Source organism: Lacerta agilis, chromosome 4 (assembly GCF_009819535.1).
Source record: "Lacerta agilis isolate rLacAgi1 chromosome 4, rLacAgi1.pri, whole genome shotgun sequence".
Taxonomy (NCBI): domain Eukaryota; kingdom Metazoa; phylum Chordata; class Lepidosauria; order Squamata; family Lacertidae; genus Lacerta; species Lacerta agilis.
In genome coordinates this window covers 51,460,767-51,476,268 of record NC_046315.1, presented here as the reverse complement: position 1 = coordinate 51,476,268, position 15,502 = coordinate 51,460,767, and the positions used below count along the sequence as shown (strand labels likewise).

Genomic DNA, 15,502 nt, shown 5'->3' with positions numbered 1-15,502 from the left:
TTGACTATTTATAACTACTCAGTGCAGCTGGGTTTTTCTCTAAAACAGGCTCCAGACACGGGGGATGGGTTCCTTGAGCCATGGCCCAAGCACTTAGTATAATTTCACCCATTTTTCCAAATGGCTGGTAGCAATGTACTGTGCAGGTGGTGAGTGTTGGATCCTGGGTATATGGCAACTGCTGGATCACCAGGGATGGATTCCATGTTTCAGAGCAAGTTCATGATGACAGATAAAGTACATTTTTATTCAGACATGGTCCACTGTTAAGTATTCTAGCTTACAATCACAGGGTTTAGAAAAGGGGTCAGCAAACTTTTTCAGCAGGGGGCTGGTCCACTGTCCCTCAGACCTTGTGTGGGGCCATACTATATTTTGGGGGGAAATTTTTTCGCCTGCCCGCAGAGAGCCCTAATGATGCTTCGCTTTACCTGTCCCAGTTGTCATCCCAATAGCCGCAGTTGGGCTTCTCCAGCCAGGCGCCGTGGCGGCGTAGGAGGTTGTGTTGGCTGGCGAAGACAGAAGCAGCAGCCCCGGCAGAGGAGCCGCGGATGGAGGTAGGGGAACCGGGGCGCCACTGGAGCTTTTACCAACCACCTACTACTACTACTACTGCTGCTGCTGCTGCTTCCTGAGAAGCACCGTGGAGAGTAAGACAGAACTGCCCGCCAACCTGCAAGCAGTGGCCGCGGCCACCGCAACAACCCACCTGAACACCATGGGAGGAATGAAGGGGGGAGGGAGGGAGGGAGGGAGGCAGGCAGGGGGCGACGAAGAAGAAAGCGCATGAGGAAGCGGCGCAGAGAAGGGCGGGCTGAGGAAGAGGGAGGAGGAGGAAAACGCAGCAGCAGCTGGCATCACATGCCCCCTTCACAGCGCCGCCCTGCTGAGATGGGCAGGTGGGAAAACTGACTCCCGCCATTGATGGCGCCTGGCATGGGACAAGATTGCTCTGTCCCAAAGGAGAAAAGCGCTACCGTGTGAGGGAGAGGGAAAGAATGCGTCCGCTGGCGATCCACGTGGCAATTCCCGGACCGTCCACAGGCCGGATCTAGAATGCAATTGGGCCTGATCCAGCCCGCGGACCTTAGTTTGCTGTCCCATGGTTGAGAATATATTCTAGGGGTGTAACACCTACAGCATAGAACTTCTAATGTACATATGTGCAGACATTAAACAAAAATGTCTGCACACATGTACATTTGTTTAATTCTGTTAGCAGTTTTCTGGCCTGTGTGAAACAGCAATCCATGTTCGTGAACAGGCTAAATCTTATCAAAGAGATCTCAGAATGCACTCCCAGTTGCTTTTAGATGAGACTATAAATTTGTAAGTACCCTGGGAATGCCACAATAAAGCAATGAGGATTTCTGTAAGGTCACATGAGTCACAATCTACTAGCCAGGAAACGAAACTTTTTAGTAAGAGTACACACCCTCTTTAGTCACATATTAGCCTGTATCTGGATTGAGTCCCACTTCCCAGTATCGGCACTATGGACAGAAAACAAATAAACAGATGTACACCATATTAGATAAAGCAGATATATTGTTATAGAGATTGGTTCATCTAACCAGGCGTTTGTTGCCCCGGAGCTGGTTTAATTGATTTCCCTTCCATTGATTCCGAAAGGAGGCAGTCTGTTTTAAGGGGAACACACTACAGGACAACCACGAAAAACACCCCTACCCTTTGGCTTGCCAGCATGAGCCCTCACTTTTTCTTCCTCGTCTGAAACCAAACTGGACTTATAAACTCAGTGCTGACCTTCAAATAATTATTTAGACTTTAGCCTGATATCAGGTAACAGTACTGAGCTATAAAACAGCAAATACAAAAATATACTCCTCCCCCAATTAACCCAAGAAATGTGGTGTTTGCTAACACTGGCAAAGGAAAATTATTTTGAGAATCTTGGTTTTACAACTTGACTATTTTGTTATTTTACCGTTTTGTTGTTTATTTGCATTTATTGTTATTTAGAAAGTTGGAATGCAAGGAATAGAAATAAATAAAACTGCAAAATACAAGGAAAATTAACAGGAAAAACAACAAGCTTTTGATGTTCCAAGAGGTATTTCAACACAATGTTTAATATGAAAGTTACATTCAATTGCACAGTACAACTTTACACAGCAGCCATTCTCTCAGTTACTACATTAGATTCTTCTTTGGCAATACATTTTAAATACCACAAACATCTCCTCAGTTTTTTTTAGTACTTTGAAGATGTTTTCTAAGGTGTGCCAATTACAAAATCCGTAATTTTAAAGTAGTAATATCCATTAAAGCAACAAATCAAATTTGCATTTTCTTTATATTTTATATCAGTAGTAGGAAAACAAGTGTCAGTAGCAATATGAAAAATTATTCCCCAAATTAGCAAATACAAATATTTAAATGAATTTAACTAATGCAGCTATAGGTTATGAACAGTAACTCAGAAATATTATAGTGGACCAGAGAATCACAAATCTAATCTCCGTGTTATTATTCCTATTCCCAAAATGGAATTATTTTTGCAAAACAAGATGTGGGAAACTGGCCATGAAGAAACAAAGGCAGGATGCTGTTTGTAACGTTGAATGTGAACCTGCAGTATGTGATATTCAGTAGACATCAAGCAACAACACTTCTAGTATACAGGTTGATGTAATTTTGTAGAAAATTAAGAAAAGGTTTAAATGGCATGAACTGATAAATAGGATAGTCCTCAGGAGGTTTCAAAGAAAGGGGAGAAGAATAAAAGTGGAAGAAAGCTTAGTGAGAGATGTAATCTTGACTGGTACAGCAAGTTACTAACTAAACGCCAAGTATCTACCTACTTCTGTGGGTTGAAAATGGGACTTGGTGTGAACTGTATTGTGAAATATCTGAGATTAGCTGCACTTCACAGTACAAGTAATAGGAGCAAGAATGAATGGAATACACAGAGTTGCTTGTTGTAAAACTACCGTTGCAAATTAAGACTTTTCTGTTTCCCTGAGTGTTGACAACATTTGCTTAAAGTTTTGAAATTGTTTTAAAATTCCAATGAATGCGTAATATTGGAACGGCAAAGTATGTTTTAAAATGGGTACACCACCTTTATACCTGTGATAAAGTAACTTATGAAATTTACATTCAGATGAATTTAATTTCACATTCATAATGAGGGTTTAGCTTAGAAGCATAATTTCATCATTACTTTACCAAATATATTAACAAGCAAATGCTTATTTTAGTCCCTTTAACATAATTACAATAAAGCATGTAATGCATGTATCAGAATTTTATTTAGTATCAAAATTAATTCAGAAACCCCGTTATTAACTGGCCGGTAGATAAGAACACACAAATAGTCTACTATATAAAATGTTGAAAGAATGTGGTCAGAAACCTTTGTACTATACACCACGTGTTTTGGGTACTGGTGGGCAGTTTTCTAAAAAGTGACAACACTGAAATGGAAAAGGAAAACACCTATTGGCTTTAATTATTCAAATCCAAGTGTTCCACAAAAAATATTGCACACACACACAAAAAAAACAACCTGCAGCACAATTCATCCAGATAGAAGTACTTTTAAGCCCCATTGATTTCAGTGAAGAGATTTAAATAGATTAAAAAATTTCCTACTGAAGGAAATGGGAAATAAAAGTGCTCAAGTTTGGCTGGATTCTGCCCAGTCTTTTTTTTTTTTTTTTTTTTTTAGGAAGTGAAGGTGCTAGATATAACAATATTGTAGGGAAAAGGAAATACATGCTAAAGAAATAGTATTATTTACATCAACAGTTATAAAAATAGGAAAGCATAATATCCAATACATTTAAAGAACAGGCTAGCAATTCTGTTTATCTAGACTTCTTGTTTTAACACTTTTTCCAGTTGAAGCTAGCATGACACCCATCTAGCCAATACCCTCCACAAATCCCATTCTGCTTGTGCATTACAAATGCTGTGCCAGAAAGATGGCAGAACCAAAACCTTCTCCCTCAAATTAAATCACAACAAAAGCAGTTGTTTCCAGTCTTTTGCAACACTTTAAAAGAGGAAATATTTATCTGCACAGATGTTTTAGTGCAGCACTGTAAAGTATTTGCTTAGAAAATTAAGTACCTCTAATGCTACATTTTATTATATATACATGCCTTTCAAAAATTGTAGTCCCTATGCACACAATTTTTAATGTTTTTCTCTTTTTTTAATTAAAAAAGAGATTTTATTGATTTTTTTAAATGTTTTTCTAGGCCTAAACATAATTCAGCAATAATTTAGCAAACTACAGAAAATAATGACTTTAAAACCAGTCAAATAAATTTCCAAGAATTTCTTTTTTCCTTAGTCGTATATATCCTATGCAAACATATCTCTTGTAACCTAAAATCTTATGAATATTTACCAAAAAGCAATTTCCATTAAGATCAGCAAGGCCAACTCTTGCTTGCAGGCTTAGGCTATAAAGGCTACGGCAGAAGGATCACAGATATTTTGTTAGAAAAGATTTGTTAACAGATATTCGTACAGCATGCTATTTTGTTTGCATCTGCTTACTACAGAGATGTTCAGAGGCAGGACTAAAATAACTTCAGAAGAGTGTTCCCATCTGCCAACAAGCCTGTTATAAATATTCCATGTTTATCTTGATCCTGTCTTTAAAATTTCCTATAAATTATAGTATTGTCCAGATTGATTTGCTATCTATTGCCTTCATTACATGAGGAACTAAAGTATGCTTGTTTTACTTTGGAAGTAAAACAAACAAACAAAAATCATCTTAAGACATGTGCACATTATAATGCTAATTTGCTTCCACAAAACCTGAGGGCAACATGCCACTTATCAACAATACATAGAACAGGTGAAAGATTACAACAGTAGGAAAAAAAAACAAGTAAAATCTGTCAACATTAAAATGTTTCATTCTCATATTTACATTTTTTCAATACAACTGAAACTGAGTGACAATTACAACCTTCGTATAATGCAAGTACTTTAAAGCATATTAACTTTCCATATTTTCTATAAAGTCATGCTCCACACACTCTTCCAGTAGTTTCAGTGTCCTTGTTCCACTGCCAGTTGGATAGTCCAGTTTGAAATCCTTTGAGCTATGCGTATTCAGTGCCTTGTTGCTTTCAGTTTTGAAAGCACAGCTTAGTATCCTGAAGAATGGCATTAACTGTGTGATGCTCGAGATAGAACGAAGGTCCAAAAGAGGGAAGCTATAGTGCTTTTTTGCTCTCTCATTGGTAGTTTGATCCTGTAAGAACATAAAAAAGTTGCAAATACACATTTACAGGAATTTTGTTTAGTATATAAACTGAAACATGTATTGAATACTGGGATTTTCACTTTAATTCAGCAGTTTTTAACACTACAATTAGTTTAGTTTACCAAAGTTTAGATAACAGGTTTTTCAATTAAAACAATTCCAATCGCTTACCTTTTTTAGACTACAGTCGTACCTTGGCTTTCAAATAGCTTATTTCTAAAACGTTTTGGCTCCCAAATGCCGCAAACCGGAATTGACTGTCCCGGTTTCCAAACTATTTTTGGAAGCTGAACATCCGACGGGGCTTCTGCGGCTTCCGATTGGCTGCAGGAGCAAAAAAGTGGCTCCTTGCGCTGACCACCATGGCGATCAGCTGTGCCCATGCCAGTGGAGTCACTTTGCGCAGCTGAGTATTACATGGGAGTAATTATCCTTGCAAAACTCCCCCAGGGCTGGGGGAGGCTAGCTTCACCCGCCAATCGTCCAATACCTGCCACCCGTTCCAAAGGAATGTGGGGCGCAGGGAGCACTGTAATTGACAACTCTCCAAAGCCAACACCACAAGTGGAAGTACTCCTGTTTTATAAGATGATAAAGGATAAAGGGACCCCGACCATTAGATCCAGTCACGGGTGACTCTGGGGTTGTGGCGCTCATCTCGCTTTATTGGCCAAGGGAGCCGGCGTACAGCTTCCGGGTCATGTGGCCAGCATGACTAAGCCACTTCTGGCAAACCAGAGCAGCGCACAGAAATGCCGTTTACCTTCCCGCTGGAGCGGTACCTATTTATCTACTTGCACTTCGTGCTTTCAAACTGTTAGGTTGGCAGAAGCAGGGACCGAGCAACGGGAGCTCATCCCGTCGCAGGGATTTGAACCGCTGACTTTCTGATCGGCAAGCCCTAGGCTCTGTGGTTTAACCCCCAGCGCCACCCGTGTCGCTTTTTTATAAGATGATATTTGGACTTAATTCACAGGCATGCTTTGAATTAGGGGAGATAAGACAACCTGCCAGCTGAATCAGTCTCTGAGGGCTAAGGTTTCAATATGGAGAAGGACTTCTGTCGCAATTGGAATGGTATTTTTTTGGGGGGGGAGCCTCCTTTTTTTACTATATCAATACATTTTATATTTGCTGTTTTATTCAGCAAATCTCCCCTGAAGTGATAAATGATTTGAAAACGCAACCGGGATTTAAAAACCATTTGATTATTTCTATGGGTTAACTAAAGGATGGAACTGTGTAGAATCTTGACCAGGATTTGGCAATGACCCTAAATGGAATGATAAAAAAAAATTCTCGACTAGATTTATCAGGGTTTTGGGAAGAATCTGCTCATTAACAGTTGGAATAAGATCACAGGACAAAATCTTGGATATCTGCCCGTGGTTAATGGCAGGATGCCAGACTTTTTTGTCTTGGAATGATGCACTGAGAATTACCCTTGTGTGCAGAAATGAAACCAACAGAGAGTTGCTGAAACTTTTGGATGACAACAGGAAGAATTAAGAAGAAGCTCAGAAAATATTCTACATAGAACAACTCAGGATTAACCATCTTGCTAAATTAACGGATGGACTATTTAAAGGCAAAAGAAAGTCGTCGGATCAGTGACTGACAAAATAAAAGAAGGATTAGCACCAGAATTGTATTATTTGGACTAAGTTCTATTGCAGGTCATTAGATCATTATGCCCTGAACCTCAGAGCATGGGAAGCCACACAAAGTTATGTGATTTGGTATTGGGTAATTGGTTGTTTTATTTGGATTATATTATAATTTGGAATTGTATTAATGTGGCCTATTGGATTTTAAAAATAGAAAATGAATAAAAATATTTTTTAAAAAAGAATAATTGGCTGAAGGAGATTCCTGCAGCCAATCAGAAGCCGCACTTTGGTTTTGGAAGTCAAACGGGCTTCCGGAACGGATTCCGTTCGACTTCCAAGGTACAACTGTACTTCCTTTTTTTTTTTTTTTTACTATGCTTGGCCATGGATTGTGCTAGTTGCACCATATGCTAGGCCACTATTCTGACTTAGAAGGCTTATTTATATTGTTGTCAAGGAAGAAGCATGATACAAATATATTATATAAAAATATAATCTGGACAGTCAGGACATTTAGGTTTCAAAATGTAGCTAGGTAATCCTTGCAACAAACTATGAAATCATTACAACTATGAAAACCAACTGAAATTTGGACTTTACCCCATATTTCCGCTTTATTAAGTCCACAATTCTAACAATATGCGGTTTGCATTCCTGATGATTTTCCATTAGATCTGAGGATGTCATGCTGTAAGCATGTGTGTCCACCTCTGGAACAAAGGCCCACCTGTACCTGGAAACAAAATTATTTTGATATAAGGAAACATACACAGGAGGAAACCATTTTGAGAACATTGGTTAATAAAGAAAAGAATAAACATCCTTGCCCAACTATTGTCAAGAAGCAGCTTTATTTGATGAGAAGGATGGTAGCTCAGCTCCCTCTTTTCCTGATTCTCATTTGGCAGAGCAGAACCTATATACTGACATTTTCTCCATATTCATCCAAACACTTTTGTATTTATATGTTCTTGAAGTAACTGTGCATAGTGTGTTTTGTATTTATTAAGTAAAACAACCTCTGTTACACTTTGTCTGCTGTGGGAAATTGAATCACTTTGCTGAACTTCTGACAGCACACAATCACCCAATAGGTTATTGGGCACAATCATTCAACTCGTTTCGGATCAGCATACATGACCAATGGACAGAGCTCTTACTATCTCTCTTCCTTCATGCCATCAGGGTGGAAGCAACTGCTGTAGATTTGGCAGTGAACTGTGCAGAGGACATTAGTGGGGTGCCTATTCTTATGGCAACAGCATAAACTAGACTATCACACCACAAAGGCAACAATGCACCCACCACATTTTCTACTTATGAATTGAAAAATAATAACAAAAAACCGCAGGACTGCTTTGCATCTTGCAGATGAAGAGTGTACTCAGTTATCACATGCAGCCACCAAAAGGGAGGTGCCCGAAGAAACGAAACAAAATCAGTAAGTGAAACACAAAAACCATCAATCCCCAGGAGTCAATAAACACATCTATGCAGCAAAGAGAAGAGAAGAAAGAAAGGCTTACTGAAAATGTGAAGTCTCCAGGTGGCAATGCGACACTAGGAAAGCAGGATACAACCTGGCCTCCCTGCGTGTGGATGGCTCACAAACAGAAAAAGGCCAGGAAAAAAATGCAGCAAAGGGATGTACCTGAGGACCGTCACATGCTCTTGTGTCTCAACATACTGCGCTATCCGACTGTCATAGGAATAAAAATAAGCATGCTTACATTTGAAACAATTGCATCTTGTCAGGTGGGAAAGAAAGTGCAGTGTCCAAGAATTTGCAGGCTGATAAATACAAGGAGAGCTCGTTCTGCTGTATGTCACCAAGCAACGGGCCATTGCCCTCTGATGTTTTCTGTTTACTTATTTTGCTGTTGTGCCTGTGAAATTAATAAATATGAAAATGAAGGACTGAAACACATCCATGGTTAGCTATGTTTGCTCTTGGATTTATTTATTTTAATGCAAATGCTGAATAAGAGGCAAACAAAAAAATGACTTACAAATTTATATCCTTGCAATTATACCCCACCTTTCTTCCATCATGCACCTCAGAGAGACCCTGAGGGTTTCTAGGAGGTCTCCCATCCAGCCACATACTAGAAACCTGTTTAACTTCAGCAAGTTGGTGACTTCATGTGCCTTCTTACCGTACCCTGGGTGATGCCCTGCCTAACAGGTACATACATATAGATCTGATGCCCACGTATGGGAAAAGGAGGGAGGTGATTTTAAAGGGGGAAATGGCAAGCTGGGAAAAGCCCAAAGAGCTCCCTACTCAAAATCAGTCCTTTTATGAAAAACGAAAGAGCTGGGACTTTATGTGTAACCTGCAGCTTGCTTCTGTGAGGTAGCAGCTATTATAAATGCTATTTATGAAACAAATGTGCTACATCTGAAAATACTTTGGAATATAGTTATTGAGCCCCCAGAGGTTCTGCTCCACAGGGACAGGTCCACTTTGGCCTCAATGTTTTCCCAGGGACTTTCTCTCATGTAAGCAAATAGTTGATATTCAAGTAAAATGCTAAGCCAGAACAATTTATCGGCAAGAGCAGTATCCATTATAGCATTCAAATTTCTGATGATGTGAAATTTGATCTTTTATCAAATATTCCAACCCATCCAGCAAAAAAGGGGCACATCACTATTCTATCCCACATATCTTACTTTTCAGCTTTCAGAAATACAACTTCTGAATAAGGAGCTATTCCATTACCAAATCTTTTGCGTATCTGCAAGCTTTGGCTTATCTTTTCCTCCCTTGAAATTACTGGCCTAGTTTGAGAACAAAAATTCATTCCCTAATGACTTCAATTTAAAAACTATGATCTGCATTTGTGAATGAGCCATTGCAGTCTAGTAGAAGAGAAGAGGAAGAGTTTGGATTTGATATCCCACTTTATCACTACCCAAAGGAGTCTCAAAGTGGCTAATATTCTCCTTTCTCTTCCTCCCCCACAACAAACACTCTGTGAGGTGATTGGAGCTGAGAGACTTCAAAGAAGTGTGACTAGCCCAAGGTCACCCAGCGGCTGCATGTGGAGGAGTGGAGACGCAAAAGATTACGAGTCTACCCCTCTTAACCACTACCCCACGCTGGCTCTCAGACAGAACTTTCAGAGAACTTTCGAAGTCATTTCAAGTACATTTCTTTTCATTTTAGTCTGACCACACCTGTCAGCTATCATCAGGTGCTGAGTTATCAGATGTTGAGGGAAAAAATATATATAAATGCATGCATGAATCAGCCCATTGTCTCCCCTACAATGATCCTCAGAACATCCTATTTTATTTGTGCAAAGCTGGGAACACAGTAAATTACTTCATACCAGGGTCAGACTAACAATCCATCTAGCCCAGTATTGCTTATTGAGGCTGAAAGTGGCTCTGCAGATTATGCCCCCCCCCCCAATTATTTGCTACCTGGTCCTTCTAAGTGGAGATGCCAGGTACTGAACCAGACAACTTCTGCAAGGACAGCATGCACACTCTTCCAACTGAGCTATGGCTACTTCCCAAAGCAAGCCAATTTATGAAACAGGACACAAGTTTGCAAGCAACTACAACTGTCACATTGAGTGGTCTCGCCAAGGATCATCTGTTTATTATGTACAGTGGTACCTTGGTTTACAACCATAATCCGTTCCGGAGGTCCAGTTGTAAACCAAAACAGGTTGTAACCCATGGTGTGCTTTCGCCAATGGGGCCTCCCCCCAAAATTGCTTGTAATCCTCCCAAAATGGGTTGTAATAAAAAAAGGGGGACACACACTTCTGGGTTTGACGTGGTTGTAATCCAAAACAGTTGTAATCCAAAGTGGTTGCAAACCAAGGTACCACAGTACAGAAAAAAAAAATCTTACTTTGCTGGTTCCTCCTCTTCAGCTAAATCTTCCTCTAGCTGTATAAATGCTTGAATCTGGGCAGCAGAATTGAAAGAAGAAATCAACAAGGTATTAATATATGGAATTCAATATTAAATCAGCTTTACATTACATTATGCATATAGGAACTATCTCAAGGCTCAACTGTCAACAGTTTACTGAAATTTTCTATTAGTTACACCAGCGGTGGGAGAACCTTTTGGCCTGGTGCGCTGGATTTTTATCTGCCCCCAGATAAAAGTGCTATAGGTCTGTTCACGTGGGTCATTCATTTTAATCTTTTCAGTAGTGAGACAATTAACTTCTTTAATCTGCTTGCTAGTGCTTTATTGCAAAACAGCTTCCTCAGCCATTCTATTTAGGGTTGTTTGGCTAAAGTAAGAAGAAAGAGAAGTGCAAGATATAATGGAAATGGCATATACAGTATATTCTGGCATATAAGACTACTTTTTAACCCAGGAAAATCTTCTCAAAAGTCGGGGGTTGTCTTATATGCCGGGTGGAAAAATCTGTGGTCGAGTATATCTCAAACTCTATATTATAACTGGAAAAGTTGGGGGTCGTTTTATACACCCAGTCGTCTTATACGCCAGAATATACGGTATATAATGGGAACAACCTTTTGAGGGCTGGCTTTTGGAGTTATAAAATGGTGCTAAGTTTGGACTTAGATAAGGGTCTTATCTTTAGGGTTCAATCCTGGTGAGAATTTCGGCTTTCAAATTGAAAATCAGCTGATATTGCAAAACCTTAACACTATAAATTTTCTTTTCTGCAATGTTACTCTTACTCTTCAACAAATAATTCTTTACTCTTGATCTGAACTGGTGATTAACTGGGCTACTCTATTTCCCCTCAAGGCCTAGAGTCTACAAGTCTGGTGGTCTAGAGAGCTACCTACACAGGAATATATTATGATTCCACTAAAATAAGGCACCTTCCTAGAAGGCCTCAAATAATGTTTCTTTACTGCTTAGCATTGAGTTCTGTTAAGCAGATTTACCTGTCCTAGCATGAAATGATATGTGGGAAGGTCCATTCTGCTTAGTGCTGGGTTTTGCTGTGCAAAGCCTCTTTAGGCCAAGCCCCATCCTTATTTGCCCCAGACATGATGCCAAGCATGATGTCAGCTGTAGGGTGGGTGGCCATGGCTTCCTACAAAAGGGCTTGCAAGCCAAATGCCAAGACCTTGGGGGCCAAGTATGGACTATAGAATGGAGGTTCCTCTGAAAATTTGAAGGCTGCTGTCTCATCTTGTTTCTAAGGACCATTTACCAGCTCTGTCACCATGATCGGCCATAATGAAGTTAGGTGCTGAGGGGAAATTCTTAGCAAAAGAACCCTGAAGAACAGAAACATCTGGGCAGCTACTACAGAAGTCTGTCCAACACGCAGGTTTTCAGTCAGTCGCTCTAGAATAAAATTTACAAAAAGATGTAAGACACTTTTGTATTGAACTGTAACAAATCAGGAACACTTAAAATGCATCAGGCTTGCTTAATTATATCATCGTGGGACAGATCAAGCTTCTTACCCACTGGAAAATAATTACACTTATGAACTAGGATAACAATTACAGTTGCGAAATAATGTCCAACTGCATAATATGATCATAATGCTCAGTTCCAGATAGCAACCTGGTAGCCATATTTGGCACTAATACAAAAGAGTCTTCAGAAGGCAGTCCACAAATGTGATTCGACTCCAACATAGAGGTTACCAGGGATAACTGAAGCCAGGCTAGGGTCACAGCTAGTATACCAGTCTAAGCAGGTTAAAGGAACCTCCAGAAGCAACTTGTGCCTTTATCATCAATGATAGACCAAGGATCATTCTTAGGCTGTAGGCTTGTCCCTCCAGGGTATGCAAGGCTGTTTAACACAGGACAAACACCTCTCCCTTGAACAGAAGAATCACTGATCCACATTACTTCTATATAGTCTGTTTCAAGCTTGGGTTTATTGGTCCTTATCCAGTGTATTAGTGAAATTATAAGCACTGATTTAGTACTTCTTGATTTGATGAAAATGGGAAATAGAGATGGGTGCCACCTGTTTCTTGATGACAGCTCATCCCAAACCACCAGAGGACTTTACTCAGTGGTTTCATGTAGATAGAAAATAGAATGGGGGACAAGGGAGAACCACCTCCAGAGATTGCCTATCTAGGTAAGGATGGAACTGCTGCAACACAGTGCCTCCAATTTCCAATCCAGTCAGACTATTCTGAAGGGTATAGAGCTCTGTCTCTAAAATCAGAAGATGAATTTGCATCCCTCAGATTTAGAGAAAGTCAAAACTCAACAGACCCTCATTTTGTGAGCAATGCACCTCACTGCCAACTTGGAACCTTCACTTGGCTCAGTTCATCTGTAATAGCAAATCATAATTTGGCTCTTACTTAAGCAAGCATCAGGCTCATGCTCCCTCCCCATCCCCCTTCTTGCATGCTCTGATTGCCCTCCAAATCAGAATTTCAAACCTGTTTTATCCTGATTTGCAGTTCTGCTTTCCATTTCATGATTTGGTGTAAAAGAGGAAGTGCAGGAGGATATGAGTCTGTGGACTGTTTACATAACACAATGATTTGTTGTTGTTAAATGAACTGAGCCTATGTGTATGTATGCTTCTTTCCATTCACATCTTTTACTGAACATCTGTGAACAATGCAAACTTTAATACTCACCTTGTATTAAAGGAAGGTAAAGGTGATATTGATCAATTTCTCCACTGAAAACTGCAAAGGCCTGACGCTTTAACAACATTGCCTTTTGCTCAAAACTTGGAAAAAGTTTTAAAGAGCTGCTCTGCATAGCTGTAATCAAGAACAGAATTGCTATTAACATCAAATTGTTTTTATATATAAAAACAGCTGCTACCTTGATAAAAAGTTTAATTGGTTGTTTTCTTCTTGATTTGAACTTTCTATTAAAAGTAATGGGGTAATAATTATAAAAAAATACTTACTCATCAAATCTTTAAACATAGTTTTCTCATGTGTCAGAAGATGATCGATAATGGCTCGCCAACTGAAGAAATTTAACAATTAAGTAAAGTTTAGTGTAATTTAAGTTTAAATCCTCTAGCACCTTGTGTGATGACATTTCTTTCAAGTCACCCAGGTGCTGGGCAGTAAAACTGTGCAAATCTTGTGCTTAGTTTATGATGAATGCAGACACTGACAACTCCAAGCAGCAAAGTTTATCACAATTTCCTACACATGACAGTCTACTTCTCTTTAGAAAATTTCATATTGTTATCAAAACAGTCTTGAGGGACAACTTTAGTTTATTACTATGCATTGCACATCTTTAAAATAATGTATTAGAATAGATGCAGAAGTATTGGAAATCAAGTTTCGATGAAAAATACTCTCTCAACACAGTGATGATAACCTGCTCTTTTTCTAAAGACCAATGTTTTTTTCTGAATGAAATCACTGGAAAATTAGCAACTTAGTTTTTAGAGATTATAATTTCCAAATTAAAAGTACAACTTCATTTACTGGAGTTCATCCATTTGTACATTCAGAAGCCAACAACAAGACTGCCCGACTCATACACCTTACTGAATGCATGAAGTATCCATCTGGAAGAAAGCTGGATCCATATATAGTTCTAAGACATCTTTCTTCCATGCGCGCTTGGTATAAGCATAGCCACTTAAAGAACTGAGCAACTGTGTACTAGCACGAAAGCTAGGAAGATTGTAGGCACTGTAAACAAACATACACAATAGACAAATCACTTACTTTCCAAACATGCATGTCACTCACATGCTCCCAAATTGACAGACTTCACAGCAACATTCTACTTTAACCTTCCATAAAATATTTACGTTAGTTGCAAGGAAAATTCATGTGTTAGCTTTTCTAAGCTCAGATCTGGAGTCAGCACCACCATCAAGCAGAGGAACCCTATCGTGGTTGATAAATTAGTATATTCCTCTTTTGACATTTCTAACCTCTGACAATAAAATTGCTGCTTTGCTAATTTGTATTCAAGAAGCAACCTTAAACCAAGTCATATCTTGTAAGTCAGGACTGTCAACTGGAGAGGAGTACCTGTTTCCATAGTTGATCCCGAATTCTCATCTTGTACAATCCCAAATTTCCACATACTTCCATGCCAGTCAAGCATCAATTTCCCCACCATCAGAAAAAAGCAGCACAATTACTATGCTCTTGACTCTCAAGTTTCAACAAGGAAACATGAAAGCTATCTTGGCAGTAGGTGGCAATCACTTAATGCTTGGCAGATCTATGAAGTATATTACAGAACGACAGTCTTGGAAGAGCTTTGACCTTGAAGCAAGGAATCTGCCCATGTTGGGTCCCCAAGTATGGTGTGCATATTGCATGAGTTACATATACGTGGTGTAAGGAAAAAAAATTATTTACCTGTGATTGCGTAAGTAAGGAAACACATAATACAGCAAACGCGAGATCAAAGGCACTGCTTTCTCTTTTTCATCACTCCGGTAAACCATATCCAGGAGAGAAGCAAGAACCTACAGAGAATGAAAGTTCCATTTAAAAAAGAACAGCTCTTCTGATTTCATAGTAATCCTGAAAATTGCGAAGTGTCACATTTCCAAAACATTAGGAATGCCACTGATGCATCCCCCTTTCCCTCCTCCATGGCTGGCATAACGCTGTATGCTCAAGCAGCTCTGCTTGTTAATGGAGGGTCAGTGAACATGCAGAGCTTTCACTTATGGAACATATATATAGGAAGGACAGTAGCTA

General features: G+C 39.4%; 1 protein-coding gene across 1 annotated transcript in view; it reads right to left on the bottom strand.

The window, feature by feature from the left end:
• Positions 1-4,319: 4,319 nt before the first annotated feature.
• DOP1B (DOP1 leucine zipper like protein B) overlaps positions 4,320-15,502 on the bottom strand; it is a 57,048-nt gene continuing 45,865 nt past the window's right edge. Inside the window, exons 28-36 of the mRNA XM_033146995.1 lie at positions 15,155-15,264; positions 14,324-14,470; positions 13,723-13,784; positions 13,442-13,570; positions 12,032-12,168; positions 10,736-10,791; positions 8,595-8,750; positions 7,465-7,597; positions 4,320-5,242 (exon numbers count right to left, since the gene is read on the bottom strand). Of these exons, the coding sequence (XP_033002886.1) occupies positions 4,985-5,242; positions 7,465-7,597; positions 8,595-8,750; positions 10,736-10,791; positions 12,032-12,168; positions 13,442-13,570; positions 13,723-13,784; positions 14,324-14,470; positions 15,155-15,264 (1,188 nt within the window). The 3' untranslated portion in view covers positions 4,320-4,984. The remainder of the gene's footprint in view (positions 5,243-7,464; positions 7,598-8,594; positions 8,751-10,735; positions 10,792-12,031; positions 12,169-13,441; positions 13,571-13,722; positions 13,785-14,323; positions 14,471-15,154; positions 15,265-15,502) is intronic.